Raw genomic sequence first — 25,925 nt, 5'->3', positions numbered from 1 at the left:
ATCAATATTTTATTTTTGGAATGCAAATCAATATTAATTATTTTATTTGAAACGGCTGCATTTTAAAAATTAAAATTTAATTTTAAATTAAGAATTGACTAACATACCATTTTAATTTGATTTTAATTGTATAATTAATATATTAAAATGATTGGTTGAGATTGGTTCTCACAATTACCACAAACAACTCAGTTCTCCCTTGAATAGACCCTATATATATATATATATATATATATATTCTTGAATTGACAGGCTGTAAAATTTAATAAATAGAAATTTTGTGCAATAATAAATTTAAAAATAAAATAAAAATAGTAAAGCCCTTTGAAACATCATCGGTGTTTTGCACTCCGAATCAAAGTTATCTCCTGGAATATCATCAGAAGGCGCAGCCGGCGGATTCTTGGTTGGGAATGGCGAGGATGAGCAGAATCGCGTAAGATAGACCGTGTGGAATATTGGAATCACACAATTTGGTTCTCCAGTTGCCTATTTGCGTGCTTCGTACGGTCTATCCCACGCTAATCTGCAGATTCCCTCTAATATCTCACACGCTCGAAGGGTAGAGGGCTGCCGCACTTGGCTGTACTTTTTAACATCATACAAGAAGTAAGCATTTTCTTCCCCCAACAGAAAATAAAGTAAGAAAAATAAATATCTAAGCTTTCTTCTAATCTGGTGATATGAACCTCTTATCATTTCAAGCCTGATTCCCAAATTGTATTTGTTGCAGCTCTTTTTTATATTTGTTCTCCTGAATTTGTTTGTTTACTTTGGCCTCTGCAGTCCTGTTCTGGTCAAACTGTACGTAATTTTACGTTTAAATATTTGAAAATCAAAGCACTTGTAAAAGAATGGATGATGAGACCAGCAGCAGGTTAACAGGGAGTGTTCCCCAGCAGGATTTAAAGCCTTCTTACTGGCTGGATGCCTGCGAGGACATCTCCTGCGATGATCTAATTCCTGGTGAATTCATCCATTTGGGTTCCGCTGCCATTCAAGAAGGTGGTCCCTCAAATCTGCAAGATGACAGCTTGGATCCTTGTTTCTTTGATGGTGTTCTTGATAGCATCCCACAAAACGCTAACATCGTTGATGCTCCACTCACAATATCATCTGCCATAAAAGCTGAAGATACTCTTCTTTCACTACTAGATGCTTCTACCAGTGATACTGGGAACAGTGTCAAGAGAGGTAGCAGACCTTGTAGCAGTGAGCCCAACAAGCATCATGAGACTGAAGTTGGGAACAAGATATTGGATCATAATGCGTTTCACAAGGTTCAGGGATGTTTTGATAACCAAGAAAGATTCGGAAAAAGGCCTCGCATTGATAGTCTCTCTTCCTGTAGCAGGAATCTCAAGGAAAGACCTTGTAGGAAGAGGGCTCGTGATCACGAAGAGAAAGATAGGAGGGATAGAAATTCAATCAGGAGAAAAGAACAGCATTTTAATGGTAGAAGAGGAAATAGGGATATGGATTGGAGGGAAGGAAGGGGTTATTGGGAGAGGGACCGACTGGGCACCAACGATATGGTTTTCCGTCCAGGTTCTTGGGAAGCTGGCTGTAACAAAGACATCAAGGCTCCTGTTGAGAAAAATACTGACTGTAACCAAGGAGAGTTAAAAAAAGATGATGATTCCAAGAAAAAAATGCCAAAGGAGCATGCGCGTAAGTATCAGTTGGATGTTCTTGAACAAGCTAGAAACAAAAACACCATAGCCTTTTTAGAAACAGGAGCAGGGAAGACACTCATTGCCGTCCTTCTTATAAAAAGTGTGTGCATTGATTTGCATAGACAAGGCAAGAAAATGCTGGCTGTATTTTTGGTTCCAAAGGTGCCACTTGTTTATCAGGTAGTATTGATTACATATATTAAGTTTCTCAACTTGCAAACCAGATTCTGAAGTTTCTGTTATCTCAATCACATGTGCAGCAAGCAGAAGTTATTCGTGAGCAGACTGGCTACCAAGTAGGTCACTATTGTGGCGAGATGGGTCAAGACTTTTGGGATGCTAGGAGGTGGCAACGTGAATTCGAGAAGAAACAGGTGGCTTTTCAGCTCTTGCACCACCCTTCATCATATTTCCTGAATTTTGGTTTTTATACGTTTCCATGAATTTATTTAGTGAACAATCATAGACAGCTATAATGTTGTTTACATTTAAAGTTACTTGGTTATGATTACAAAACCATGTTTGCAATGCAATCTAGGGTTTGCCTACGTCACCCTTCTTATTTGATAAGTAAACCAACTTTATGTTACCATATTGTTTGCTAGCTATGTGTGTGGAGTAGGATGCCATCATGCTATGTCTGATTTGTGTGGGAAGCTAGGGAGTAAAATTTCTTGTGGCAGTTTGAGTTTGAAGAGTAATGTGTAAATTTTCCCTCTTCATCTTTATAGCCTTCTGGTCTTTGATAAAGTGCTAATAGTAGTTGTTAGAGTAGGGCTAAAACTGTCAATGAAATATCATTTTCTGATATGCATTTAGGGTGCGGCAGATGCTAGTAGCATCTTTATTTAGGGTTTAGGGTTTTGTTTCCGATGAGATACAAGAAATTGTATCTGTGGTACTTAACTAAATCATGTTGACATGTGTCATCCCATTGCTCCCCCCCTTCTCTTGTGCTTAGAGTCGTGTTGACTTTCTTATCATCCATTAAAACTTGTGATTATGGTTCTTGTTAAAGTACGAAGACAGGAATGTCAAACTGATGCCCCTCTCCCTTTCCAAATTTCCTTATTTCGTTGTCCCCTGCATCTAACAACTGAAGTCATATGTGTTTCTGAAAGATATTGCACAGTTTCCGTAAGTTTCTGTGTAGCATCATAGCATTTAGGAAGTAAATTTTCATACAAGTCGTCAAGCTGGTATTAGGAACTAATGATAGCTGTGTGGCAACAAAATGAAGTATTCTCTAGAAAAGGAATCTGTATTTGACATTTTGGTGTTAATAGAGTTTCTTCTAAATGTTAAAGTTGATAAAAATTGTTTTGTTTCAAGTGAAAGATTGATAACTACATAAACCAAAGGGAATGCTAAAATTAAACCCCTTTGGAGTTGCTTAAAATTGTGAGAACTCAATATAGTTTGAAATACTTTGGAAGTTTGAATTATGAAAATCAAATGTGGACACTCTTTCTGGGATCTTCAATACTACTGTGACAGGCAGGTTTTTTAAGATGCTGTGAACATCAACCCGTATCTGGTGTCATGAGCAGCTCATGTCATAGTGATGTGTGAGAGATTCCCATAAATGTAGAAAGTACAGGGGCATAGCAGCAATAGGCCTGCAGCCACTGGTACCTTTTAAATTTGTGTTTCTGGTCTGTGAACTTGACTATGTGCAGGTGGCTTGGTTTAAAAATGCGCGCATAATGCGCTCCGATGTGCTGGAGGTAACGCATCAAAGGGGCTGATGCGAAGCGATTCCATGATGCTCTCTGATGCGGTCGCATCACCTATGCATCACACGATGCGTGCATCAGCGCATCCTGTATGTTTCATGTTTGGGCTCCTTTTTAATTCATTAGAGGTTTTTAGTTGGGCTTTTTGTAGATTAAAATAGAACGTAATAATGACCTAATAAAATCGAATCCCCTCTCAAGTCTCAAGTCGCATATCAGATTAAGAACATATACATGAGTCGTGAAGATGATGAAGTTGAGGTGAAAGCAGATATTGGAGGGTTTAATAATGATGAGGGAGATGAACCCATGTTGGGGTTTGATGATGCTGATCTTGGGGAGTATTAGTTGGTCACTTGGTCATTTAGTTTAGGGATTGGGGACTATTAGACATTTACTTGTGTTCTTCATGGTAGTAGTTTGTGTGTTTTGTTATTCCGATTCACGAACTTTTTAAGATTCTAATGCCACTTTTTGAACTACTTTATGTTATAAATGAAGTATTTTGATAGGTAAGTATTTTTAAGGTAGAAATTGATATGTAGAATTAATTTATAAGTATTTTTTGAATACCGGGTGCATCACGTGCGTGATGCGAGCGCATCCGCATCACACATCGGCTTCCGGGACCCTTACCGCCTCGGATCGCATCGCGCTTTTTAAAACCAAGGCAGGTGGTGTAACTTGAATGAAACATAACTTGATTAGTAGGTGATGCAACTTGAAATCTTGAAGGAAATAAATTTTGCTTATAGCTGCACATTAATGGTGCTATCATATTTTGAAGCACTGTACTTGAACTAAATGATTGTGGCTTCTATAATACAGTATTACAAGTTTTCATGCATTTAAAATCTTTTTTATGATGTTAAGGAGTGGGAGAAAGTCCTGGGTGATGAATTGGATCCTCATACATCATTCTCTTCAAAATCTTTTGTCTTTCTCATTTCGAAATGTCCTTGCCTCTTTGCTTTTTCTCATTCAAACTTCTTGAATTACTAGGTCACGTGTGTGTGATGAAGCAACTAACCCCTAAAAACTGCACTTGCAAGATTGCAAAGCACACCCCCTCTTATGTCGTCAATGCTCGTTCAGTTGCTGTCTAATGTTGGTTGTTTGGGATGTCATAGGAGTCTTGGGCTATGTCCCCTTTTGTTGACATTATGCAAAATACTTAAAAGGACATATTTTAATGTGCCATATCCTAAGGAAAAAAGACCATCAAATGAATCCTTCTGCCATGCATAGTGGTAACCCAGTAGTAGGTTAAATTCTTTTTCATTTAGTGCTTCAGGTTCTATCTCTAAATAATCATACTGGAAGCAGGCCAATGCATTTTACTGGGAGGATGTAATCAATATTGCTGCTCCTAATTTTTCATATGAATTGTTCTATTGATAACCATTCTAAATTTGCTTTCTCCTGTCTGTAGGTTCTAGTGATGACCGCTCAAATTCTTTTAAATATCCTCAGACACAGCATAATAAAAATGGAAGCAATAAATCTGCTAATTCTAGATGAGTGTCATCATGCTGTCAAGAAGCATCCTTACTCTTTGGTGATGTCAGAGTTCTATCACACAACCACCAAGGAGAAAAGGCCATCAGTTTTTGGAATGACTGCCTCTCCTGTTAACCTAAAGGGTAATAGCACTTCTTCATGTTGCCAATCTCTGTTTTTGTCTTTTAATGCAAATGACTTCCCTAAGTGAAGCTATCTCTCAATAAAAAGCTGAATTGATACTCATTTGCTTGCATAATTTATCATGCATTCTCTGTAGGTGTCTCTAGCCAAATGGATTGTGCTATCAAGATACGTAATCTTGAAACAAAACTAGACTCTGTTGTTTGTACCATTAAAGATCGTAAAGAGCTTGAAAAACATGTTCCAATGCCGATAGAAACTGTGGTGGAGTATGATAAAGCAGCTAGTTTATGGTCACTACATGAGCAGATTAAGCAAATGGAATTGGCAGTTGAGCAAGCTGCACAATCAAGTTCCAGAAGAAGCAAGTGGCAATTTATGGGAGCCAGAGATGCTGGGGCTAAGGAGGAGCTCCGCCAAGTATATGGTGTCTCTGAAAGAACAGAAGGCGATGGGGCTGCGAATTTAATTCAAAAACTGAGAGCTATTAACTATGCACTTGGTGAATTAGGACAGTGGTGTGCTTATAAGGTACAAGTAACGCTAGGGACTTTTTTGTTCTTATTGGGTCAAGTTCTGTTCTTATATTCTACTTTTGTACTAAATCCTTAGCTCTTGATTTGTGACTAGACCTGACAGTGATTCATGAACTTCTGTTTTGCAGGTTGCACAGTCATTTTTGACAGCCTTGCAAAGTGATGAAAGGGCAAACTTCCAGCTTGATATAAAGTTTCAAGAATCCTATCTGAGCAAAGTCGTTTCGCTATTGCAATGCCAGCTATCTGAGGGAGCAGTTCTACAAAATAACGTGAAGAACATGGGTGAAGTTGATGAGATGGGTTGTGAACCGACCTGCCTTGATGAGATTGAGGAAGGGGAGCTTCCAGACAGCCATGGTGAGTATATTATAACTGGTGTCGTCAGATCATCTTCATGTCCTAGTGATTATAGTGTTCTGAATCAACTGATCATTGCTAGATGAATTGCTAGTCCACTACATACTTCCATTATGATTATTATTATATTTAAATACACTTGATTAGCTTTTCATATGCAAATTGAACCTTCTATTAGTTTCAGTTTACGAGTCCCTTTTTCTTAAGAGTTAGACAAATGGTTTTGATAGGGTTGAATTATCTGGTTGTTGAATGTCATGATCTGAGTTGGAGTGTAGAATCCAAACTGAAATTACCAAGAAAAATTTGGTGGAATTGAAGATTATATAATTTAGAAAAAAATTACGAGAATTAGGTGGAAAAAGTTATCAATGACCTTTCTTGTGATTCAGTTCCTTTGCATATATGAATTTTCTATACCCAAAACATAATATGTTATTATATTTTGGTACTTTTCCTGTGATTCAATCTTTTTTTAGTTGAGGACCATCTAAGACAAGTGACTTCAACATCACATGGATTAACTCATTTGAGCACAACCATGTATTTTAAAGTCTCATTTAATGAATGGTCGTATGGATAACTCTTGTGATGTAGGAGGGACAAGTCCCATATGGATTGCTCACACCAATCTATATAATTTGCAACATACTCAATAATCGACTTTATAATCAACATTGTCTAAGGATGACATTAGGTGGCATCAAAGCATATTGCTCCTTCTCCTTGTATAATGGCTGTAGTGATCTTAGGTTGAACGATCATACAAATTGTGGTCGCTATGAAAATTGCTTATGGCACTCATATAATGATCCATGTAGCATTCCAATGCCTTATGTTCAAGTCTCTGACTATAAGTCTTAAGCTTGGATCAAACAATTCTAGAGATATTATCGTAGGTATTTGTACCTTAGACATTAGTATAATATATCCCATTTTTTCTCTGGCTCCACATAGCTCACGACCTGACAAGAAGAAATCTCTTAGATTTTTTACAATTACAAAAACTACCAAAAAGAAAGATGAAGCTCAAAATGAGTATTGATTAAAGAAAACAACTATAATAAACGAAAGGCCTTCTATTAACAAAAAGATAGACATAGTATGCATTATAATCAGCTAACGATAGGCTGCAAGAACAATCATCTAATGATTGGCTACCAAGACATACATCAGTAGTCTCCATGAACCAGAGCCGATCACCCATGTATCTAATACCAAGATCTAGTATGGCTATTATTCTTCTGCTGCAACATGGCTCTAGCCAATGGATATCCCCTTCTTTTAATGATATCATGAATGAGATCTAGGTTTTTTAGCCAATACCATTGCCTCATTGTTATCGTAGTAAATGTCTACTGGGTCAATGACTATAGTAGTGACACCAAGTTCAATAATTATCTTTTTCCCCCAAACAATCACCTTTATTGCATTTGAGACGACAACATCCTCGGTCTCTTAGAATTTGCTGTTCTCTCTTGATGTTAACTTGTTTGGCTATTCATTTAAGCAAAAAACAGAAGGTGATTGCAATCTAAAATCATCTTTACCCATCCTGAAACTGGCATCAATGTAATGCCTTACTACCTATCTATTTTCATCTCATATATCAAGAATGGATTCTTAGTCTGCTATCAGTCGACTTTTGCCTAGAAGTGACTATGGTTGGTACATGCTCGTCATGCATAAAGCATATGATACAAGTTCATATCATTAACCTTAAAGAAGCTTCTTTCGCAGGAAAGATATTCTAGTAAATAGAAAACTTGCCATTCATTCATGATGGTTTAAGAAATGTGTGTAGTATTCATTATTCAACTTAATTTCCAGAAGGCTTCAAAATGCTAAATTCAAATTTTGTTGATTAGGAGACTTTCAGTTACAACATAAAATCACCTAAACTTTCTGAAATGTCTTGTATGATAAGAAAAATATACAGTTCCTATCAACTTCTGTAATGGTTCTGGTTGACGATCTTATGCATTTCTTTGTTATAGCTGTCTCTGGGGGTGAGCATGTGGATGTGGTTATAGGAGCTGCTGTGGCTGACGGAAAAGTGACACCAAAGGTCCAGTCCCTGATCCAGATACTTCTCAAGTATCAGCACACAGAGGATTTTCGTGCTATCATATTTGTTGAACGAGTTGTGGCTGCCCTTGTTCTTCCAAAGGTCAAGTGTTTTAGTGTCTTACCTTCTATTATATTATTGTTCACTTAATCTTACAACTAACTATTTAGTTGAAATGGTCGGTCAAGCATGCAGGTTTTTGTGGAGCTTCCCTCTCTAAATTTTATTAATTCAGCCAGTCTGATTGGGCACAATAATAGTCAAGAAATGCGGACTTCCCAAATGCAGGATACTATTTCCAAATTCCGAGACGGCCGTGTATGTCTTATAGTGAACCATGTGACTATGGTAGTGACTGTGCATTGTTACTGAACTTTACAGTTGATGATTTAATTCTATAATTGATAGGTGACACTTTTAGTTGCCACCAGCGTTGCTGAGGAAGGTCTTGATATTCGCCAATGTAATGTTGTTATTCGCTTTGACCTTGCTAAAACTGTATTGGCTTATATCCAGTCTCGGGGCCGGGCCAGAAAGCCAGGGTCAGATTATATCTTGATGATTGAAAGGTAATGACTACATTATGTCATTACGTTATTGGTCTATACTTTACAACAACTTCAGGAATTGAATAATGTGATCTTTTCTTCAGAGGAAATTTGTCACATGAGGCATTTCTAAGAAATGCTAGAAATAGTGAAGAAACCTTGCGGAAAGAAGCCATTGAAAGAACTGACCTTAGTCATCTTACGGGTACCTCGAAATTGATTTCCACAGAGCCAACTCATGGGACGGTCTACCAGGTGGAGTCAACTGGCGCTGTTGTGAGCTTAAATTCTGCCGTCGGACTTATTCATTTCTACTGCTCTCAACTACCTAGTGACAGGTGCTGTCATGCTATAATTGAGCCTGTTGTGCCTATGCACCAATATATTTTGTCATCATACTTCCATGTGTGAGAGACCTTAACTGTTACTTGATAATTTTGTGGATCCATTTTTGTAGATATTCAATACTTCGTCCGGAGTTCATTATGGAGCGTCATGAGAAGCCAGGAGGCCCAACCGAGTATTCATGCAGACTTCAACTTCCCTGTAATGCACCATTTGAAAGGCTTGAGGGTCCTATATGCAGTTCAATGCGTATCGCACAACAGGCATGTGAAACTTTCTTGTGGTTTAAATCTCCAATTAACTTAAGGAATTCATCAATTTACTTTGTTCTAATATGCAGGCTGTTTGTTTAGCTGCTTGCAAGAAGCTTCATGAAATGGGGGCATTTACTGACATGCTCTTGCCAGACAAGGGAAGTGGGGGAGAAGGCGAGAAAGCCGACGAAAATGATGAAGGAGATCCACTTCCTGGAACTGCTAGGCATAGGGAATTCTACCCTGAAGGTGTAGCTAAGATCCTTCAGGTCAGTTTGATTTACTCGATCTTTTTTTTCACGCACATTGCCCAAGTAGGGGGTCTTCACGGAAACAACCGCTCTAAGATAGTCACAGATACAAGAATAATAGGCCCTTCTGTTTTCTTGACCCACCTAGGAACATCAAATTTTAGGGATCCAAGCCTTTTGCTAGTTTTTAGCTTTAGCTAAAGTAAGATTTTGACCAAATAGTACAAGATACCTGGTAATGAAGGATTGATTTTCAATGTAAAGGACCAACCCTTAACTGATTATGATAGACATGATAGCATTTTCTGTGATCAGATCTGGTAGTGCTACAATGGGGCTACTGTTGCTTTGATATGTAGATTGCAAATTTTAGGTATGAGTATGAGGAAATGGATGATTTGGTGGAGTTGGTTTCTTTCAAAACTGGCTCTCCCTACCCTACTTACACAGTCACTTTATATCTTCCAAATATTGGCTTATATATTTTCAAGTACATGCATGCTTATTCCAAATTCTGGGAAGAAGATAATTTATCCAGACTGCTGGTCCTACGTTTAGAATCCTTGGTTGACGAGCCCTTTGGAAGATTTATGTCAGACCTTATTCAATTGGATCATGAACAAATAGAATGCGATTTTCAGAATAATGGAAAATAATATTTGATATTTTTCAGTGCAATTGTTGAGTGAATAAGTCCATTGACAGTTCATATGGTATGCATTTACGTATGTTTCAATCTTTGATGTGGACTGAGAATATTATTTGCCATTGCACTTTGCCTACCAGGCTAGTGCGTATTTGATCCCAGTATGTACTTTGATTATCCATTGCTTCAATTTAACTTGAAACCACACACTTCATGTTGCTATACATTAACCAGAAGGTATTATATTTCTATATATAAAAACTTTGGCCATAACTCAATGTTGAGACGAATACGTCTGGGGATGTGGAATTGAAAATTTGGCTTTGATGCTTCAACATTAACCTCACTTTATACTTCTGTTCCATTCATATGTTAGGAATACTTCTTGGGGTGTGGAATTCAAAATTTGGCTTTGATGCTTCGGCATTAACCTCACTTTATACTTCTGTTCAATTCATATGTTAATGTGTGATATTCTTACACTCATGTTTATCTCCACAGGGAGATTGGATTTTATCTGGCAGAGATGAATGTGATAACTCCAACTTTTTTCCTCTCTATATGTATGTTGTGAAGTGTCTTAATGTCGGGTCCTCAAAAGATCCATTTTTGACTCAAGTTTCAGAGTTTGCAGTTCTTTTGGGCAATGAACTGGATGCAGAGGTACAATGTTGTTTTCCATTTTCTTCTTGTATGATATGATTAAATGAAGATCCTCTGACCAAAAAACATATTTAAAGGTGTTATCGATGTCAACGGAGCTGTTTATCGCACGAACAATGACAACAAAGGCATCTCTTGTCTTTCGGGGGTGTATTGAAGTTACTAAAAGTCAGGTTGGTTGCTTATCTTCTATTGCTTGTTGCCGTTTGTAGTTTCTGTTGTTTGCTTGAGTCAAGCCTGTTGACATAAGTTTTCTTACAGTTGGATTTGTTGAAGAGTTTTCATGTAAGATTAATGAGCATTGTACTGGATGTGGATGTCGAGCCATCCACTACTCCCTGGGATCCAGCCAAAGCATATTTGTTTGTGCCTGTTACCAATAAGCAGCTAGACCCTATAAAAGAAATTGATTGGGATATTGTAGAGAATATTATAGGAACACCTGCATGGAACAACCCCCTTCAGAGAGCTCGGCCAGATGTCTACCTTGGTACAAATGAACGGACACTTGGTGGAGACCGCAGGGAATATGGATATGGCAAATTACGTCATGGCATGGCATTGGGACAGAAAACACATCCTACTTATGGTGTTAGAGGGGCTGTAGCACAATTTGATGTTGTCAAAGCATCTGGATTGGTTCCTGACCGAGAAGCTAATGGAATACCATGCAATGAGGACTTGACAAAAGGCAAACTGATGATGGCTGATTCTTCTACTAATGCAGAGGATCTGGTTGGAAGGATTGTTACTGCAGCTCATTCTGGAAAGAGGTTTTATGTTGATTCTGTACGCTATGATATGACAGCAGAGAACTCATTTCCAAGGAAAGAAGGTTACCTTGGTCCACTTGAGTATACTTCATATGCTGATTACTACAAGCAGAAGTATGTGCTCTTGCCAAATTTACAATTACTAGTGTGTTAAAGAATTATTATCCTTGCTTTGTTGCGGTGTGACGGGCCAGGGGTGGGGGCGGCTTTGGATGCTTGGTGTCAATGAGTGCGTTTAATGTATTACGTTGCCATTTAAGGTCCATAACTGTCCACAGTCTAGATTTTGTGGAGATATTGGAATGTGGACATCACACCAAAAAAAATGTATTACAAGATATCTTTGTGTGATTTTTCTTCAATACGCTATTAACACAAAAGCAAGTTATACTGTGTTTTTGGTTTCCTGTGATTAAGCTGTCTCTTCATGGAGATTATGTATTCAGGCATAGTAGTTGATTGCTCATTTCATTTCTCAAGTATTAAACATCATACATTCAGGCAAATAAGTTGATGGCACACTCCCTAACTCAATCACTTGTGTTACTTTTGTCGAATGATGCCTGCCTCTGCACCTGTTCCTGAATAATCTGTATGTTGGTTCCTCTCAGCATGTGCAGTTTGTGTCTTATAGTAATGTTGTAAGAATAATGACTTCTACAACCATCTAGCCAATAGTTTTTGAGTTCTTAATTTAGTAACTATCAATGCATGAAATTTGACATGTGGGCATGAATTTATTATTATTTTTCTTTTCAACTTCATAACACATGTTTCTAATGCAAGGACTGGATAGCTATATGCACCTACATTGATGTGCTTGAAGAAGAGATTCATATTCCAATCTGTAAGGAGGTGGTTTAATTACTATATTGTTGGTAATTTCCGATTCCTTTCTAGATTGGGAGGTTCTGCTTCTTCATGCACATCAGTGGTGCATTAGCTATTTAGTCCTGTCACAAATAGGTATGGGGTAGAACTAATCTATAAGCAGCAACCCCTGATAAGAGGCCGTGGGGTGTCTTATTGCAAAAATCTTCTGTCACCTCGGTTTGAACATTCGGAAGGTAACTCCCCTTTTAATTGACCTCCTGTTAGTAACTTTATATACATCATTTTAGCCTCTAGAATGGATTGCCTAAGATTCGATTGTTAAGGTCATGAAGGCGAATGCGAAGAGACTCCTGATAAGACATATTATGTGTTCCTTCCTCCTGAGCTATGCTTTGTACATCCTCTTCCTGGATCATTAGTTCGTGGCGCACAGAGATTACCTTCAATAATGCGGAGAGTTGAAAGCATGCTGCTTGCTGTTCAGCTTAAAAATGTTATCAATTATACTGTTCCTGCATTTAAGGTATCATTTTTTCCATTTCACTATTTTTCGTTGGCTGTTACTGTTAGTTTGTTGACGTCTTTGTGTACAGATTTTGGAAGCTTTGACTGCAGCTTCATGCCAGGAAACTTTCTGCTATGAAAGAGCAGAGCTGCTAGGAGATGCCTACCTCAAATGGGTTGTTAGTCGCTATCTCTTCCTCAGATATCCCCAGAAGCATGAAGGCCAGCTCACCAGGATGAGACAGCAAATGGTTAGCAACATGGTATTGTACCAGTATGCACTTACCAAGGGACTTCAGTCGTATATCCAAGCAGATCGATTTGCTCCATCTAGATGGGCTGCTCCTGGGGTACTACCTGTTTTTGATGAAGACATTAAGGAAGCAGAATTCTTATTTGATCAAGATAGAGTACTCATCGAGGCTGTAACAGGAAGAGATGAATATGAAGACGATGATTTAGAGGATGGTGAGCTTGAGGGTGATTCAAGTTGTTACCGGGTCCTCTCCAGTAAGACACTGGCTGATGTTGTTGAAGCATTGATTGGCGTTTACTATGTTGAAGGTGGAAAACAAGCTGCCAATCACTTCATGAAATGGATTGGGATTGAGGTGGATTTTGATCCCACAGAGATAGGATGCTCAACAAGGCGTAGCAACGTTCCAGATAGCATACTAAGGAGTGTCAACTTCGATTCCTTAGAGGGTGCACTGAACATCAAATTCCATGATAAGGGTCTGCTGGTTGAAGCAATTACTCATGCTTCCAGGCCATCTTCTGGAGTGTCTTGTTACCAGCGGTTAGAGTTTGTTGGTGATGCTGTCCTGGATCATCTTATTACAAAGCATTTATTTTTTATGTACACAGATCTGCCACCAGGACGCTTGACTGATTTGCGAGCTGCTGCTGTCAATAATGAAAATTTTGCACGTGTTGCTGTTAAACATAACCTGCATGTGCACCTGAGACATGGTTCAAGTGCACTTGAAAAACAGGTGTGTAGTTTATAGTGCTGTTATTGGACTTTACTTTAGCACATATCTTCAATGATTGTTTTCTTGTTCAATCCTTTTTCTAATATTAACTACAAAATCATGCTCATATAGCTTCTCATCTTTCTGCTTTACCATCCCTCTCATCTGTTGTTATGATGGTTAGATACGAGATTTTGTGAAGGAGGTGGAAGGTGAACTGTCAAAGCCAGGGTTCAACTCGTTTGGTCTGGGAGATTGCAAAGCTCCAAAAGTCCTAGGTGACATTATTGAATCTATTGCTGGTGCTATCTTTTTAGACAGTGAACGCGACACAGCAGTTGTATGGAAGGTTAGGTTTGCTAGGATTCTAATCTGTATTTTCAGGTGTTATATTAATGGGGGAGTTTTACAAGTTCATATACCCTTGGTTCTCATCCAGGTTTTCCAACCTCTATTGCATCCAATGGTCACTCCAGAAACACTCCCAATGCATCCAGTGCGGGAGTTACAGGAACGTTGTCAGCAACAGGCTGAAGGACTGGAGTACAAGGCCACACGAAACGGTAACCTGGCTACGGTTGAAGTTTTCATCGATGGTGTCCAGGTTGGTGTTGCTCAAAATCCCCAAAAGAAAATGGCACAAAAGCTAGCTGCTCGCAATGCTCTCGCTGCTCTGAAAATGAAAGAGACCGCTGAAGCCAAGGAGAAGGCAGATGAGGATGGGAAGAAGAAGAATGGCAGCCAAACATTCACGAGGCAGACCTTGAATGACATTTGTTTGCGGAGAAATTGGCCGATGCCATTGTACCGGTAAGAAAGCACCTTAACATCTAGCAGCAGCATCTTCATCTTGTGACATCCGTGGATTGATTGATCAATCTTGTGTGTGACATCTGTAGGTGTGTCAGTGAGGGTGGTCCTGCCCATGCCAAACGGTTTATATTTGCCGTACGGGTGAATACTTCTGATAAAGGGTGGACAGACGAATGCATTGGAGAACCTATGCCCAGTGTAAAGAAAGCTAAAGACTCTGCTGCAGTTCTGCTTTTGGAGCTTCTAAATAGGTGGTATGCATGATCAATTGTTACATTTTGGTTTCAGGGCCAATAATTGATTCATCATATCGGACGTATTCAATCGAACATTCATATGTAGCCAACTTAGTCTATATGACTAAGTAGATGAATTAAATGACTGCATATCTTTTAATGACAAACGATTGACTTTTGTAAAATGCTCTAAAAATATCTGTCCTGGTTCAAAAAATGCCATGTACTTGTTGCATCTTCAAGTAGCAAATCGTAATCCATCAGGATTTAAAGCTCTTACAAAAACTAAATTCATGGATTTATTGCAAGTCTTTGGCTTCATCTCCAAATAACATCACCAATCTTTCAATATCTTCCATTGTTGAAGCAGCATATTAAATTGACAACTCAACTTGTGGATTATAGAAATGGCTAAATGCATTTTCCAAAAGTTCAATTTTCATTCTCCATAGTTGTTAGGAGGAGGAATATGACAATTAAATCCAATACATTCAGCATGTCCATTCTATAAGGTAATCATATAGCACTCACAACTACACAGCAAGTTTTGTGAGCTTTTAGGACTAGACTAAAATAATATACAACACAACCTTCCTGTATCAATGCTCTGCTTCCAACCGCATTCTCTTTGGACCTTTCTCATCATTCTGCTGGCTCACAATCTTGCCTTCTTTAGCCTCAATTGAACACCTCTTGTAAGGTTTGAACCCTGTATGATGAATGTTCAGCTTCACATTCCCCAATCCCATTGTCAGTAGCCCTTCATCCACACCATTACTCTCCCCAGCTTCTTGACTCATCCTGTTGAGGTCCAAATGTGATACACCTTCACCATTCTCGTCATCCCTCTCCTCGCCTACATTACAGAAGCTTTGTGGCAGGACTTCTCTCGAGAAGAGAGCTTGAAAAGCAAGTCGTCCCTGAGTGTCAAGTCAAACAGTAAGCTACAGGTTCTATTTATGTAAAATTCATCTTATATTCTTTGTCTATTTATGTAAAATTCATCTTATATTCTTTGTCCATTAATTTTGTTTCTAACTTCTCCAATAATCTCGTCTATACAAAAATAAGATATAACAAGATGAATTTGTTACTTGCCTCTTCCGAGACCTCCTTCCATGATTCGTTTGGGCTAATAGTGCTTCTACACCTACGGGAAATAGAGTCAATACATGGAAGATTCACATCTGAACCTTTAGTTTCTTCTCTTTCCTTTCCATGCTTGGGTAAAGCATCCGTCTCAATTTCACTGCTAGAAGTCGTATTAGAACCACAAGAAGACCGGTCAACTTGTTTCCGAACATTAGTCTTGCTTGAATCATGTAGCTCCGTCACTGGTGCCATTTCCTTGGTATCACCCGCAATTGGTTCAGTATTTGATTTCTTACCTCCCTGCCCATCAGAATCCTCCGATGAAGACAGATCCACAGATCCTGGAGGTGGATGTTCTTTTGGGAAGCCCTCACCCTTTTCTGCATTCATCTTCTCTCCTTGCACGACACCTTCAGAAGGAACCTTCTCTCCTCCATTATTGGCCACTCTTGCTTGATTGCCGTCTATGGGTGTCCCAAATGAAAATGGAGAAGTACAAGAATAACCCGGGTAAAAAGGAGTACAAACAGGAAGCAGACCATGAGCTGCCCACCATGCAGTTGCAGCTGCTACAGTTGCAGCAGCAATTGCTGCCATGCTAGGAGTCTCGGAATTTAACTGAACTGATGAAGGAGAATCTCTGGAGGAAGCTTCTGTAGTTGCAGGATGCCAGAACGTAGCTGCGAAGCTTGCTGCAGCATGGGCTGCAGGATTTTGTAGCAGAGATGAAACAATGAGGCTGGAGATTGTGGATGAAACATGGAAAAATGATCTGTAATTCTCTTGATTATCACATAAAGAGGAAAGAGGATGGAAGGTTGGAACTGTCTGATAGCTGGAAGATCTTGTAGCATTGTTATGATGCCCAGTAACTGCAGATGCTGCTATGTTAACAAATAAGTTGGGGTTTTCAACTTCTCCTGACTTATTGAGTGTTGATTCCTGAAAGGACATATCTGGAGTTGCACTGCTTTTTGCACTAATTCCTAGATTTTTTCCATCTACAACTTGTACAGGAACATGCCTTGGGTAATTCTGCACACCCCGTATGTCATTTATTGACAGGGCCCCAACATTTCCAGTAGGCTGCTTCAGCTTATCAGAATATTGACGGTGAATGATATTTTCATGCACAAGGTGTGAGCTCTCAAATAATGAGGTGTCAGATGTAATATTTGTGTGATTAATGCCATCTTGATCCAGTTTCTGGTGCTCTCTGGTTTCAATGGTGATATAAGATTCATTTGCTTCATCATGGGCAATGACCTCTTCCAAGGCAGGTATGAACTCTCTAAAAACGCCTGGATTTAGGGCTTCAACTGGTTTTGGTACGGAATTTTCATTTTCTGATGGTCCTTCGATAGCATTTTCCACTTGCTCATTTAATTTTGCATTTTCAAGATTCTCTTCGTGGCTGGTTGTCTGGTATGAAGAAAAACTAAATCAAGTAAACAGAATTGAAGAAATGCAGGCAACAAAGTGAATGTGCAAGTAAATAAAACCTGTATATACCTCTGGAAGGGGTTTTCTCTCCAGATCCAGTATTTGTATCCCGGATTGCAGAGAAGAAACTAAGGTTGCTTGTATCCTGTCATTTTCTGCCACATGTGGATGATTTGGGGGGCCAGTCTTTCTAGGATAAGGATAATTTGGTTTCCTTTTAGGGCGTGGAGGAGGAATTTCCATATCAAGAGCTTGTCTTATTGGTATTCCTCTAGCAACAGCCTCCTTCTCCAACTATTATAAGAACAGGGAATATAAAGAAAGCAAAACTCCAATTTTAAATGGCAATATATATCAGCACGTGCTAACTTTTTTATTAATAGAAATGATAACACAGTTAACAGAATCAAGTAATGTCATAGTTCGATAAGATTCGAACTAGTAAAAAGGTAGCATTAGCAGAAGTGAAGTATCGACTTAAAGCACTATAATATCTAGCCTTTCTGAACACAGGATTAACCAACACAAAGAAATCAGATAGATCATGGAATGAAGAAAGCACACCTATGACACACGTCTCGAACATAAACACACAATCAAATATTTTCAGTGATAGGTGGAACAACCGGGTGAATGGATATAACACTGATAACAAAATCTTCCCAGTGAAGACACAGGAAGGCATCTTTGTTTGATAAAAGTTTGTGGTTAGAACTACATCCTCATAAAAATGGGAAACATTGCAATGAATCAACAACGTTTTCATACCACAACAAGCAAATGGTGGTTTCCTGTTTTAGAGCGTCATTATGTTGAGGTATATAGATACACGAGGAAAGATACAAGGCTCCACTTTCATACATAAATGTAATAAAACCGATAGCAAATATTCTTTCATGTTATTGAAGTACAAACTTTTACAGGCACATCAAATGATTTAAGTATACAAATAGAAGTAATGAAAGATAGAAAAAATTTCACTTCTTGATTTTACTAAATAAACCCACCGAGTTCTAGAAAAATCATTAATGAAGGAAATAAAATATATAAAATCAAGAGTAGACTCTGTAGGGGGTTGTGTCTAGGAGAGTAGGGGTGACAGGGCGCAGGCTTGTTTCCCTTCTAACACAACTCCGAGATGAAGTTAGATACAGAAGAGAATTCTTGTCTCGGTTTCTTCACAACACGCAGAGGATGCCCAACCGACAGACAGTGAGTATATATAGGCCATCAATCAGTTCGTCCATGGCTCTTGAAAAAAACAATTTCATTTAATTTGGCTAATAGATGCAGAACTTTCAGAAAAAGTAAAGGTAAAATTATATTATACTACCTTTATTGTTGTAGGTCCAACGTCATCCTAGGTGAAAATGAAATATCATATGGTAAAGGATGAAGGTGAAACCAAATATATGCTACCAACAGTGAGCATATCTAGGGCCAATCAACCAGTTCGGCAGAAGCTCTTGAAAAACACATTGAACAGTTTATGTTTTGTTAAACTTAGCAAATAGATAATAGACATTCAGGAAAGTAGGGACATAACACATATGCATTGTATGTCATGTGATATGGGAAGATCCAACTCTACTAACAAGACATAATGAACCATTAGCAAGTCAAGCAAGTTAATCGGGGTGAAGGTGAAATAGCATGTAAAATGTTCTAGTCCAAGTCATATGATCAGAAGTCCATTGTCAACACCTGGGATAGAGAGGGACAAGCAAGCGAAGGTAGGATACTGTACTTAGTAATTTTGAACTAGCACCTAAGAACGGAAGGCATCTATTAGGAAATGGTAGAGTCTGAAGAGGCATGTTGAGCCCATTGAGCAATAAGAGAACCCTGAGGAGTGGCTAAGGCTGAGATAACGATCCCTCCTTTAGACAATTGGGACAGTTCCACTTATGTCCAAAACCTTTTACATAAGTGACGTTGAATCTTTGGTTAATCACCCGTTGCAAAAACTAGTAGTATATGTGTGTGTGTATGATTACAGTTATATATGGTTTTAAAAAACAGTAAAAAAAATAGTGTAAACTGATCAGAACAACAATACCAAGAGGAACAACGCGTTTGGGCTACATGATAGAAAACATCTTTTTCTATAATATTTGCGTCAGGAATAAGTGTTAACTTCGTGTATCTAGAATCATATAATTACATAAGCATTGACATGTAGTTAATGAAAAAGAATGATAGGAACGAATGGAGTACAGACCAAGGATATACACAGTGACACCCAAAGTTATAGTCTTAGGCATTATAACAATCTAAATTCATCAAATAAGCTACACGAAACACAAGAGTTAGCGACTTCAGATCCAATCATAAATTACCCCTCCTTCAATCAATCATTATTCATTTAGTGACATTGGAACCAATTTTCTCACTCCCTATGCTACAAAGGGAAACCTAGTAATAAGGGAAAACAATTCGCTCTTACTAATGTCACCAGTAACTTCATGCTCAATGGGCTAAAATATATTCACAAAGGGAATACACGACAACAAGCCTTTTATCCCAAATTAGTTGGGTAGACTGAAAATGAAAACCAAAAGAAATAATAACTAATTTATTTTCATTTTCATGAAAATAACTAGAGTGTTCAAGGTGTGATTTTACTTCAGCCACACCATAGACAAAAGCTTCTCTAACAGCACAATCACCATTTAATGTAAGCATATGGAGCAAATTACACATCTTTCAGAACAGAGAGACATTACACAGGAGAGACACGTTAATGTTTATGCATATTTCATTTGCATAATATTGACTTGTTAACTAGAGAAAGCCATTTGAGAAGAATAAAGTTCACTTACTAATAAGAATAAGAAAAAATAAGCTGAAGAAACAATCTAGTTAAGGTAATTTAGTAATATAAATTGTTCAGCTAGAACCCTATCATATGTTGGACTTTACCAAAGTAGCCAAGGAATATCGAAGAAGGGTAAAGGACCATGTGCAAATGTTAGTACGAAGAGGATAAATATTGGAAATAAATTGAGGTAATTTGCCTGAATGTACTGAGAGAAACAATTTACTTGAGGTAATTTAGCCAATCAAAGTGTTCTACTAGAACTAGAAGTCTATCATATGTTGGACTCTACCAAAGTAACTAAAGAATATTACATATGGGACAAGTCCAAAAGTTAGAATTAAGAGGATACATAATGGCATGGCATTTTTATTTTCCTTGATAAAACTCATAGTTTATTTGTACGTTAGGAGAGAGAATAGATATGTAATATAACCATTCAAGAAGGATGGGTTGGTGTCAGTATAAAAGCTTATGCAACACCACTTGAGATGATTTGTTTGTCTCCAACATAGACCTTTATTAGAAGACAGACATGTAAGAAGAGGCTGTTAATAGAGATAGAATGGCACTACCAATCTAGAATCTTTATCAAATGGATCATCTTTTCAAGTAAAAATCATGATTAAATTGATTCAAGCATGTTTAAATTTCTTACGTCTTACCAGTTGCATGATGTGTTTAAAGAACCATACATTCATATAGCATTGTTCAAAAAGTTTAGCCATAAAAATATGTCATGGAAGTTCAGGAGTACTATGCTTAGAAGTTTTCATATCCATAAGCATTCCTTATTTGGAAACTAATCATTTATAAGGATGACTTATTAGGAACCTCGTTATTCACAAGGCTTTTATGCAATTAACTGATCCCATTATAATGAAATCATCATAGATGCAAATTCTTAAACATGTTCACTTCTGCCGATCCAAACGAATCAAACAATAAAATGAATATTTAGAAGTTTAMWAARAWAGCTAATTATAACACAAGAACTATATCTCAATTGTGAAAAGAAATTAATTTAACTAAAATAGATATTCTCAATCTAAGCTGGAGTTAACAATTACATAATTAAAATACAAATTTTGCAAAGTGCAAAACCAAGTATTACAAAACTAGAGAAAGTTCATAACAGAAGTTGGACACAGGACCTGAAGCTTAGAAGTCAATGGTAACACCAACCGATATTGATTGTTTCTTGTGAATGATATATGCGTACTATGTATAAATTAAATAAATAAACAATGCCCTTGCCTCCACAAATCTGGCCCTCGGCGTTTGACCTTGGGGGAAATAAGGATGAGAGATTTAAGTGAGTTGAATATACCATAAAAGTTAGCCTTAGAAGTGTGAGAAATGATGCTATTCATCTCCCAAGGTTTACCATTACATACTTTCTTAGGCTTCACATTCTTCTATTTTTTATGTACTTGTATTTTATTTTAGCCTACCCCAACTAGTTTGCGATAGAAGACCTGTTTCCTTTTACTGTCGTTGGATGAATGTCTCTCGATTTCGGTAAATAGTCTTCAGCAAATTAAATGGAAAGATATTTTACAGCACACGCATATCAAATGCAGAACAAGATGCTTGAAACATTATCAGTGAAAGAAGATATATAAATAATAGTGCATTCCCTTAATGGTACTTGAGATAAATCCTATGATGAAACACATATGCAAAGGAAACTAAATGACCTTTGTAAAGAACTTCTGTGCATGACTTCTGATTTGCACCGCAGTCTTGGTTCCTATGTGTTCTGCATTAACACCAAAAATGGAGGAGCAAAAGGGTGTCTCCGATTAAAGAATAACTATACATTAAAGATAGAGAATCCGAACGAAGTTTTCCACCATGAAAGATATACGTAATTTTAGAGGAACCAAGAATAAAGGGTTTTAGAAATTAAGGCAAGGATTGTAAAATTCCAAGCAAATGGTGAGCTTATCACTTTATATTGCAGGTAGGAAAGAAAAAGAAAAAAAGTATCGAAAACCCTTAGAAAGAAAAACCAAGATGCAGAATAAGCCGCTACACATAAAACAACCTACATACCTTCTATCCGTTGCCAAGCTCGCCCATATAGTTTCAGGGCTTCTAAAAAACTATTATGCTCATCCTCTGTCCATCGTTCACGTTGTTTAGTAATTGTATACGGTTTCCTTGTCTACAATACAAGGATAACAATAAATTGATTTTAATTCGCAGATCAACATGCATAAGATACATGACAGTGGTTAAAGAATAACCTTAATGTTCAACTTTTCTCTAGAGTAGGGGTCCATCTAGGGACAAGGGCAGCTGTTAGCGCTGCTTCAAATCCTCTCGAACAAGTAAGGGATACAAAAGCCGTCTTTCATCCCTCGAAGCATCCAAGCAGGAAAATAGCTTAGCCGTTGTATTCAACAATACCTGATAAGGTAACACTAGCGCAAAAGACGAGAAATGTAACAATAGCAGAAGTCCATAGGAAGAAAGAAAGACCCGGTAACTAATTAGTATTTCCGAGTTCACTGACTGCAAGTATGATAGATCATTCCAATATATGAATGGTTGTTAATCTTTAATTTCTGGAATGAAGAGAAAATCAATCAAGGGGAGACAATAAAAGACACACATACTCTTGAATAAACCTGAAACAAGTAATAGTAGTAGTGAGGGAGAGGGAGAGGGAGAGGGAGAGAGAGAGCGAGAAAATTTCTATCGGAACCCTCACCAAAATGAGCCGAGTGATGCGAAAACCTTTGGAGATGATGTAAAAAGGAAGAAAAATAAACAAGGAAACTTGAATCAGTAGAGAAAAGAGAAAGAAAAGGGATAAGGGCAACCATAGGAGAAGCAGAAAGGGATACCTTGGGAGATAGTGGCCATGGGGGAAGACAAGAGTTGAAGTTGGGATCTTGAAGGTGATCAGCATGAACAGGATTCATTCCATGACGGAAAGATTCAGGCAATGGTCCAAATCTGAAGAGAAGTAGTTTGTTGGATTGGATGCAAGGAGGAGGAAGAAGAAGAGAGTAAAAGCGAAGTGAGTCGAGCCGACGAGAGACGAGAGAGTTTAGAGAAATCTGAGCCACTACAATTTTTGGGGGTGGATTTATTTTATTATTTTAAGAAAACAAGAGGGTTTTAATTTGAGGCTGGAAACGACGGAAGGCTCGCAGAGGGAGTGAGAATGATGACACGTGGCCTGAGATCAATGGTGGATGGACAACCCAGGAAGCCCACACCCCTTGCACTTTATTTTTTTCTTTATTTCTTTATTTCTTTTTCGTGTGTGTGTGTGTGTGTGTGTGTTAGGAATTAAGCGAGGCATTGTTTGTGGCATGAATTGCATTTTGTTATTAGGAGATCTCCGCCACAAGTTCCCCCGTAACCCTAAACTCCATCCACCCAATTCCTCTTGTCTATTTTTCACTTATAATTAAGACTAACATTTTAATCTTTTTATCAATTTCTAACGGATTTCGTTTCTCAATTCAACCTATGTTAAAATTTTCTATTAAATAAATAATATTTTAATCATTTCGATTACAAAAGTTTTTAAAAAAAAAAACCTCGATATTATAATTCTCTCTCATCTGCTCTCTCGTGTCTCACTCCCTCCGGCTCAATATATTTAGAAATGAAAAAAGTGAGATTGAATATGACGAGTATGGCACATTCGTGCCAGCAGACATCTAAGACTAAGTGTATACATATATCGATGATGACCACAAAGTGCCAGACTGGAGATTATATGCATATATTCCTACTTATTTGGATAGTGATAATGTATTTGTTATGATTGTAAAAAGTGTTTAAAATGATTGACAATGTGATAGGATTTCTTTTGGTTTACAACCTATTTAAGAGATTGGAATTGAATAATTAAAGGAGTTGAATTATTCAGATGGCTAAATAATTAAAAATGAGTTTAGTTATTATTAAATTAAGCGATTTACGAGAGTCTAATCATATATTATGTTTTCATCCCTCTTTTCACATGGACATTAGTTGTAGTCTTTGATTTGTAAAAGTGTGTGAGTCTAATGTTGTGTATTAGAGCTAATGAAGAAGGCACATTTAGCTTCTTTCTGATTCTGATGGTGTTGCAATGTAATATCAACACACAACAACTTAGCCATATCCATATATTAAATAATATGTTATGGTTCCTTTTGTGCAACTTGCTGTAGCTTTACCCTTGGCCTGATGTCAAAATGTGTTAGATAGGTGTTGCTATTATGTTCATCGAGTGGTTAATATACGAGAGAGACTTTCATTTGATAACATGCTCCATTTCTTCCGAAACATTTATCGAGCCTCGTTCACAGCCGTCGGTGTTTCATGATCCACCTTGAGTTTAAAGGGGGCGTTCGCTACATTTGTGGCCTAGCTGTATTCAAGTTATCAGTAGAATCTAACATCCTGAAAGGTCAAGGGTTCAATTGATGAAGAGGATGCTTGAGTTCATTTATTGTATATAAATATCATATTCACTTCAATAAATAAATACAAGGTTGTCCCTTGACTTCCTGTTTCATCCTCAACCTACGAAACACATAGGACATAAGAAACAGCACATCGATTTTATCCCCAATAAAAACCTTGTTCATAGGTTCATCAATAAGTAAACGTAACCAATATCCGCACATGACTGACTATAAATAAATAAAGGTCCTTCTCTTCCTTGTAGCTAGAGCTAGCTACACAATTACAAACTACAGATCCATACATAACATAATGTAGTAAGGCATGAAATGGGCTAATCAATCACCTTGTCTTTTTTGGCAAAATAATAGAGACCATATGCCAACACCAACATCAGAATGGGCAAAACCAACATTACCATGATGTTGGATGAGCTCCCTGAACCACTTTTCGATCCAGAACCTGAGTTTGAAGCTGTTTTTTTGTACTGTCCTTTTTGTGGCATGGTGTTGATATCAATATCACCAACATAGTATTCTGTCAACATGTTTCTTGCATTCTGACTGTGACCCACATCTTCGAAATCCTCGGTTGCGTCTTTCTCTGCAAAATATAACACAAACAATCAATAAATCATGTGTTGGTGATACTAATAAAACAAGAAGGAAGCAATATCTTACTAGTGGCTAACACCAGGACTTCGTCACCTCCAGGATGATCATCCAGAAATGGTGTAATATCATACACCTATCATGTCACAGTACAAGACATGTCAATAACCTTCCAGAAATTAACATAACTTGCTGTATTGCACAAAAGGATTTAGAATTCTGATGCTTGTTCTCCCCTTGGGTTTGAGAAAAACAGGCATGCAGGAACTTCCCAGATCCACGCGTATTCATATCAAGTGGAGAAAATGAAAATCACACAAATCCAGCTAAAACCAAAGTAGGCGACAAGCTGACAACAACAATGAAAATGGATGGAACAAGATGAGAAGACAAATACAAGACAAAGGCACTACCAAACTGTGCTACATTCCTTTCAATTGGTTGCACTTATTTTGATCAAAAAATTCAGCAAAAATCCTGAAGAGAAATGGCCTCTCTTCAACAAGTTAATCTCCCAATCAAGAGTTCAAGGACCAACCATCATATGATTCTGTTTTGTGATGCCCAGGACTCCCCAGCCACATTCATACTATACCGATCGGTGCAGAAGGAGCCTCGCCCCAAGCTCCGAGTATCTTTTTGGTACAAAGTCGAGAGAGAAGGAAATGAATTGAATTTTAAATC

At 37.8% G+C, this 25,925-nt stretch overlaps 3 protein-coding genes across 15 annotated transcripts in view; 1 reads left to right on the top strand and 2 right to left on the bottom strand.

The window, feature by feature from the left end:
• The first annotated feature begins 385 nt into the window (after nucleotides 1–385).
• Nucleotides 386–15,110, top strand: LOC112529274 (endoribonuclease Dicer homolog 1). 9 transcript variants are annotated; one of them, XM_025140477.1, is made up of 22 exons: nucleotides 386–609; nucleotides 787–1,856; nucleotides 1,937–2,050; nucleotides 4,845–5,055; nucleotides 5,193–5,587; nucleotides 5,721–5,952; nucleotides 7,950–8,122; nucleotides 8,216–8,338; nucleotides 8,429–8,589; nucleotides 8,673–8,906; nucleotides 9,026–9,176; nucleotides 9,254–9,436; nucleotides 10,566–10,727; nucleotides 10,805–10,900; nucleotides 10,989–11,614; nucleotides 12,467–12,567; nucleotides 12,658–12,857; nucleotides 12,928–13,306; nucleotides 13,403–13,833; nucleotides 13,997–14,161; nucleotides 14,252–14,622; nucleotides 14,712–15,110. In XM_025140477.1, exons 2-22 carry the CDS (start codon nucleotides 855–857, stop codon nucleotides 14,887–14,889), a joined length of 5,688 nt encoding a protein of 1,895 aa, XP_024996245.1. In that variant the 5' UTR covers nucleotides 386–609; nucleotides 787–854; the 3' UTR covers nucleotides 14,890–15,110. The 9 variants fall into 9 exon arrangements, with proteins under 9 accessions (XP_024996245.1, XP_024996240.1, XP_024996239.1 ...); XM_025140472.1 differs by having other exon boundaries at nucleotides 386–641; nucleotides 12,928–13,833; XM_025140471.1 differs by having other exon boundaries at nucleotides 386–641; nucleotides 734–1,856; nucleotides 12,928–13,833.
• Nucleotides 15,111–15,230: 120 nt separating this feature from the next.
• LOC112529275 (protein LHY) lies at nucleotides 15,231–23,385 on the bottom strand. 3 transcript variants are annotated; one of them, XM_025140481.1, is made up of 8 exons: nucleotides 23,070–23,385; nucleotides 22,839–22,959; nucleotides 22,467–22,643; nucleotides 22,273–22,384; nucleotides 21,915–21,976; nucleotides 17,466–17,690; nucleotides 15,960–17,375; nucleotides 15,231–15,781 (listed from the first exon to the last, which is right to left on the bottom strand). In XM_025140481.1, the coding sequence occupies exons 3-8, from the start codon at nucleotides 22,500–22,502 to the stop codon at nucleotides 15,461–15,463; spliced, it is 2,172 nt and encodes a 723-aa protein (XP_024996249.1). In that variant the 5' UTR covers nucleotides 22,503–22,643; nucleotides 22,839–22,959; nucleotides 23,070–23,385; the 3' UTR covers nucleotides 15,231–15,460. The 3 variants fall into 3 exon arrangements, with proteins under 3 accessions (XP_024996249.1, XP_024996248.1, XP_024996250.1); XM_025140480.1 differs by having other exon boundaries at nucleotides 22,934–22,959; XM_025140482.1 differs by lacking the exon at nucleotides 22,839–22,959.
• A 1,385-nt stretch (nucleotides 23,386–24,770) lies between these two features.
• Nucleotides 24,771–25,925, bottom strand: part of LOC112528948 (cytochrome b5-like) — an 11,377-nt gene continuing 10,222 nt past the window's right edge. For all 3 annotated transcript variants that reach the window (XM_025140003.1, XM_025140002.1, XM_025140004.1), the window contains exons 3-4: nucleotides 25,311–25,377; nucleotides 24,771–25,233 (exon numbers count right to left, since the gene is read on the bottom strand). In XM_025140003.1, the coding sequence (XP_024995771.1) occupies nucleotides 24,965–25,233; nucleotides 25,311–25,377 (336 nt within the window). In that variant the 3' untranslated portion in view covers nucleotides 24,771–24,964. The remainder of the gene's footprint in view (nucleotides 25,234–25,310; nucleotides 25,378–25,925) is intronic.

This window comes from Cynara cardunculus (assembly GCF_001531365.2).
Source record: "Cynara cardunculus var. scolymus isolate 2C chromosome LG 16, CcrdV1, whole genome shotgun sequence".
Classification (NCBI taxonomy): domain Eukaryota; kingdom Viridiplantae; phylum Streptophyta; class Magnoliopsida; order Asterales; family Asteraceae; genus Cynara; species Cynara cardunculus.
This window is presented reverse-complemented; position numbering and strand designations above follow the sequence as displayed.